The sequence below is a fragment of the Sparus aurata genome, chromosome 11 (genome assembly GCF_900880675.1).
Source record: "Sparus aurata chromosome 11, fSpaAur1.1, whole genome shotgun sequence".
Taxonomy (NCBI): domain Eukaryota; kingdom Metazoa; phylum Chordata; class Actinopteri; order Spariformes; family Sparidae; genus Sparus; species Sparus aurata.
The window spans coordinates 8,441,706-8,447,782 of NC_044197.1; the positions used below are offsets into that span (position 1 = coordinate 8,441,706).

The following is a 6,077-nucleotide window of genomic DNA, read 5'->3' on the forward strand; positions in this document are numbered from 1 at the left end:
AGCTTCAGAGGTCGCGTTTGGCAGATTTTGACACTGCCAAGCTAGCTGTTGCCCTCTTTTACCAGCCTGTATGCTAAGCTAGGCTAATTGTTAGCTGTAGCGTCATCCCCACGAGTGAGGTATCAATCTTCTCATTGAACTCTCGTCAAGAAAGTAAACAGGAGCACTTCCCAAAATGTGAAACTATTCGTTCAACACTACATTTGTTCTAAATCTTACCAATAACACGTACAGTTACGGAGCCTGTAGGCAGTTTTTCCTTTTATTCTTTCTTTGGCCACTGACAGCGACACACATTCATAGCCAACATACAAAGGAGTCCAGTAGTTTGGGTGGTATAAACCAGTCAAGTCTTTGAATAAATACTGCACTTAAAGAACACAACCATCTAGCTTGGCATAGATATATTTGTACAAAAGTTTTAATGCTTCTCTCATTTTATAGTTCTGTACAACTGTAACATCAACAAAGACACCTTTTTAAAATTAAGTGCAGATTCAGTGTTGGCAGGTAAGAGCTTATCCCCCCTGCCTGTAGCCCACTATTAGATAAAATGAAACAAAACATCAGGGTGACATAAGTTCACTCATTAGTCCGTAAACAAACACAGGTTATAATCTTCTTTCCAGGTAAACTTTCTTTGAACTTCGAGGCTTTCACATTTGTCCTCCTGTATTGCTGCATGATGAAAAGCTTGAATCTTTTTCCTTTTTTTTTTTTTGAAGACATAGTGAAATGGCCTTCCGTCAAATTAACAGCATTGAAACTCGAAAGTAAAAAAAGGTCCCCAGTGCAGAGAGATTATAAAACCATAAAAGAGCCTTAAAATCCTCTCTTCACAATCAATTTGATCTAAATCGGAGCTGAAAGGTTTTTTCTCGCCACACCGGCACGGTGATGAAATGGATGTCGCCTTCATCATTAACAACTTTATGGGCTGTACTGTAGTTCTTGTATCACATCTCAGTCTAAATTGCGGTAATCTAATTCTTTCTGGCTGCGTAAGTCATCATTTCGCAGCCCTCAGCACATAAAGAAGTGAAGGGTGAGAGAGCATAAACCACGCCACTCCCTCACGTCCTACTTAACAGAGATTGTCTGCAGAGGTTAGCATACATTTTTAAAAACGAAGCTGTACACCAGTCAGAAATAAATCTGACATTGGCTCTTTAATCCAAGGGCAATTATATCGGCCTTTACTGGTGCCGCGAGAGTCCATTGCTTTACCCGGTCATTAAGTGTAACTGCAGGGTTTTTTTCTTGCACATTCTTCATGACTACTGTACGAGTTACCATATTGCTGTCACATATTCTTTGACAATCCACGCATGAAACAACTCTTATTTTTGAAAATGAGTTTTGTTTTCTTTTTTGGATGGAAGAACTATGTATGGATTTTTTTTACAGTGTTTGACCAGCAACAGTTACTGCATTCATAAAGCACAGAAGTGCAACTAAGTTCATCTAACAGGACTGAGCCTCAATCTGAGGCTGGACTGATTGTCTTTTAGGACACAGGATCTTTGAGAAAGCCCTTCGGAAGCTGCTGTGGCACAGAGGGTACAAGAACGGATTGATGGCGGAGTTCAGCCACAGGAGCCAGAATGTGATCTCGTACCAGTAGTTCGGCACACACGTACCACTACAGGCGGCACGGATAATCATCAGGAGGGTGTAAGGAGCCCAGCAAATCCCAAAAATGCAGACGATGATAGCTAAAGATTTGGCGATCTTTTTGTCCCGTGAAAGACGAGATCCTTGTGTCCTACGGCCGGGCGCCATGCAGGAGGCCGTGTGCTGAAACAGCCTGGAGTTTTTTCTGTTAGGAGAGAACTTCTCCCTCTGCGTGAATACCTGACTGGTGTTAGGGTCGTCGCTGAAGGACGGGGACAGGACGTCGTCGTCCTCGATAACTGCAGAGATAGCCGTCGGCTCGCTGGACGACACCTTCCGAGTCTTGACAAAAAACACGGACCAGCCTCCTCCATCTTTGTGCTTCTTACTGATCCTCTGCACCTTCGGCTCGTCGTCAGCGCAGGTGCCTCCGCTCTTGTTCCTGCGATGGATGTTCAGGTAAATGCTGAGGTTGAAGAAGGCCACGGACACAAACGGGGTGAAGAACTCGAAGGTAGAAGCGCAGAGCAGGAAGTACCAGGTGAAGTAAAACTCGGCGTAGCACTCGTGAGCCGGGACGATGCTCTCGCCGACGATGGTCTCCCAGAAGAGGATGGCGGGGCCGTAGAGGAGGAAGGCCAGCACCCACACCGCCACCATCTTGAGCACAGCCTGGCGGGTCATGTTCCGCTGCGCTCTGTATTTAACCTGTGTCAAAAGAAAAAAGCCGAGTGTGAGTCACCGCGATGCATAATGACACTGTTTGTTACATTTCAAACCATCACAGCTGCGCACAGACAAACAGGCTGACGACCGCACTTGCTTTTGCCGAGTGCCATGTTCCAATGAAGCCCTGTTTGTATTGTGCTGCCTCAGAGATGCTGTGAATAAAACCCACTCATGAGGCCCTGAGTCCTCGGTGTGTCACTGAAGCCAAAAAGAGAGAGTGAAGGGGAATGTCGGGCTGAGAGCCACATTCACTGATTCAACACAAGAGTGTGAAAGAGACATCTGGTTTCCCCACATCCACTCCTCCCTCGCCATCGCCCATCGCTCACTCTCTTTGTGCTCATTCCGTTTTCACGTCTCTCATTTAGCGGGGCTCCACTTTTTTTTTTCTTTTTTTATCATTCTCCCTTTTATTGTTGTTGTGCTTGATCTTTGGCGTAAAAAAACACTAAATGTCTCTCAGGGGCTGCAGCAGCTGTATGTCACTGTGAGAAAATGATGTTGGTAATGTGATTGTGGTTAAAGAGCAACTCAAACCAATCCACTTCTCCTCCGAGCCAGTAAATGAGGAAATAGAGCCACTTCTGGCCCCAGTCCCGAGAGGTCGTTACAAGAGCAGAAGACTCCCTGTTTTCCATCGTAAATTAGGGAAATCTCCCTCTCTAAGGGTTGAAAGATGAATGCCACGTTCCAAAAAACCCTGGATCAGGGTTGCCCTGAGCGTGGCCCACGGCTAACGTTGGGCCACCCCAGGGTTCAATTTGGACTAACAGATGATTATAGCAAAAAACTGTTAATTATTTGTTTTAATTAACTTTTTTTTTTAATCACACTTTGCACAGTAAGTCAGTCAGCTGGAGATTCTGCTAACATGCATCCAAATAAATCAATCCAATCCAATCCAACAGGTGTTTGCTTTTGCCAAGTTTTTCCACCATCAGTTTCAGTTTTGGCCCTCCAAGTGAAAAAGTTCTGTCCGAGATCCTACATTTCCCACAATACAGCACAGTAGCATGTTTCATGTGACCCTCCATGCCTCCTACAAACCACATGCTTGAAAAATGATTTTAAAAAATGTAAGCCAATCACAGGCTGAGATGACCCTGATGATATCACTACTATCAGGTGTGTCTCATTTGCATCACAAACATGCCGGAAAATATTAAAGAACAACACAGTTTCATCATTCAGTCATTACTTTGTTTATATGTGGCGGACCCTGCCACCTTTCTAGCTTCAAACATAGATCTGGGGATCTTATGTTCCTGAGAACAGCTTATTTATTCAGTTGTGAAAAAATAAAATGTATATTTTGTTTTGTTTGTTTGTGTTATTACCTCATTAATATTGTAAATTTATAGAATTCTGAGTTTGAATTTCTCCCCCTAAAACAACATACTGCCCCTTTAACTTCAACACACCTCATAGCATCACGGCAGAAAAAGGAGAGAGAAATCGGCAAATGCACCAGGTCTGGTGTTCACATCACAGCTGTTTCGATCTGGAGGAGATAAATACCTGCGACTGCTGCAGGGTTAACTGACCTTGGGGGTAAAACTCGATAATTCACATTCACACCGCACACAAAAGCCAGATGTAAGCGGGTTCGAGTGTTTCATATGGCCAGTGTGACAGAGGCACAAGACATCGTCTTTTATTCCTGGTCAAATTTCGAGAAGCTCCTCCAGAGCGACAGAGAACAGACTGTACTCCTTCTGCTTTGTCTGAGAAAATCTTTCGGAGTGCCCCTTTAAACTGAATATTCATCCACCGCACAGACTGCTGAGCTGCCTGCTGCTGTTTGCATTAAAAAAAAAAAACAACGTTTACCTACCAGATGAGCCAGACGATCATCGACGTGTGACATAAACTGACTGGACAAATTTATTGATTAAATCCACTCGGGCTTTGTGCTGTGAAGGGTGTGTGTGTGTGTGTGTGTGTGTGTGTGTGTGTGTGTGTGTGTGTGTGTGTTTCAGCGACTTCCACTGCAGAGCAAACTGATCCGGAGAGTGGCACATTTTGGAATTGCCTGTAGTAGTGTGTCAGGTGTGTGTGTGTGTGTGTGTGTGTGTGTGTGTGTGTGTGTGTGTGTGTGTGTGTGATATTAAGCACCTCGGCAGCCCGTACTTACTGCTCTCGTGACTGACAGGAAGCGGTCATAACTAATGAGGACAATGTTGAAGACTGAGGCGGTGCAGAGCAGGTAGTCCATCACCAGCCACACCTTGCAGAGACCCTTACCCAGCATCCACCTGCCTGTCAGGTTGTACGGGATGTACGCCGGGATGCAGAAGGCACCTGGAAGAGACACACACACACACACAGCTTGATGATTCAACCGGCTCCTGACATGTGAGAGCCATTAAATGCGACAACCAAATGACTGGTTAGAGCTTGACATTAACACAGACCCCTGCAGAGATCAAGTGAAACAGATTTTTAAGGAACAAAAGCACCCAGCACTGGAGGGTGAAACGCATCTGCTGCGCACTGAGAGGGTGGGAGTCCCTTTTTAGGAATAAAATAGAGGGATGCAGCACATTTTTGCACAATGCTCCATGGAAATGTAATGCACGGATACAGCAGGTGTCATGAACTCGCCAATTTCACAGAAGTGAGTGACTAAAATTACACTGTGGAGAAATCACAGTGTGTAAGGGGCGTGTGCAAACAGGCTTCTAGTGGGTTTTCATTCACTGGAAGGAACAAAAGAAATAGGGCCAAATTTGAGCGCATAGACCGAGCAGACAGAGAGATGATGAAGAAGAAGTAGTAGAAGAAGAAGAAGATGATGAAGAGGAGGCACCGACTCACCGACGAGAAAATCAGATATGGCAAGGTTCAGAAAGAAGTAGTTGCTTTGATTTCTCAGGGTTTTATCCACAATAAAAGCCATGATGACCAGCGCGTTCCCGGCCACCACCACGACGACCAGAGTCACCATGAGCACCGACAGGATCACCGCCAGGTAGCCCGGGAGGACGGTCCCAGCCTCGGACACCGCGGGGGTCAAGTTGCCGCTGGAGTTGGACTCCAGGATGTGCGCGCCCATAGTTCAGTTCACAGCCGCGAGCATCGCTTTCGCTTCACGCGCTGACACAACCGACAAGTCCAATTAGGAGCCCGCGCGGTCCGCTCCACTTTACCGAGGAGCCAAACAGGACTGGAGACCTGTGAGTGGAGGAGGAGAGGACTTTCCCCAAATCTTCCATGTTCCCCTCAGAAGAGTTCTGTGATTGGCCACAAGTTTATAAATAAAGCTCAGATTGGAATAATTAATTGCAGCTCCTCTGGGTGGTCAGCTGATCGGTAACACGGCTGGATGTGTGTGTGGGTACCGCGGAGCGCACACTTGCTTTTGTTACCGCCGTCAAGACAACCGGGGTGGATAATATACACTATATCCGGTCGGGTTTTCAAAATAAAAGGACTACAGCTTGGTTTTGGGGGGCGCAAATGTTCGAATTTTTTTTGCATTTTTGGAACAATTTGAATGTGTTTGATTACAGTGACAGCTTCTCAACACGTCGCCTTGCGAAGCACAATATCGAACACCAATATACAGCCGATATTGTCGTGACAGTTGAAATGTCTACAAGCATGTTGGAGTCCATCTAAGACCAGAACAATGTGCCCGCGTGAGTGTGTGTGACAAATTACAAAGAAAATGCAAGAGGTGTCAAATTCTTACGCTTTTATTTTGGAGGCAAGGCAAGTTCCGGTCCTCCCCT

At 45.6% G+C, this 6,077-nt stretch overlaps 1 protein-coding gene across 1 annotated transcript; it reads right to left on the reverse strand.

Moving 5' to 3' along the window:
* Positions 1-244: 244 nt before the first annotated feature.
* Positions 245-5,731, reverse strand: LOC115590786 (histamine H3 receptor). Its single transcript, XM_030432200.1, has 3 exons — positions 5,161-5,731; positions 4,478-4,644; positions 245-2,322 (listed from the first exon to the last, which is right to left on the reverse strand). The coding sequence occupies exons 1-3, from the start codon at positions 5,396-5,398 to the stop codon at positions 1,465-1,467; spliced, it is 1,263 nt and encodes a 420-aa protein (XP_030288060.1). The 5' UTR covers positions 5,399-5,731; the 3' UTR covers positions 245-1,464.
* Between the last annotated feature and the right edge of the window lie 346 nt (positions 5,732-6,077).

Bases quoted from the DNA above. Each gene is read 5' to 3' on its own strand.
- LOC115590786 (XM_030432200.1), bottom strand. From the start codon at position 5,398: ATGGGCGCGCACATCCTGGAGTCCAACTCCAGCGGCAACTTGACCCCC. The intron at 4,645-5,160 runs GTGAGTCGGTGC...TGTCTCTTCCAG, and splicing joins CATATCTGATTTTCTCGTCG to GTGCCTTCTGCATCCCGGCG. The intron at 2,323-4,477 runs GTAAGTACGGGC...CTTTTGACACAG, and splicing joins TCCTGTCAGTCACGAGAGCA to GTTAAATACAGAGCGCAGCG.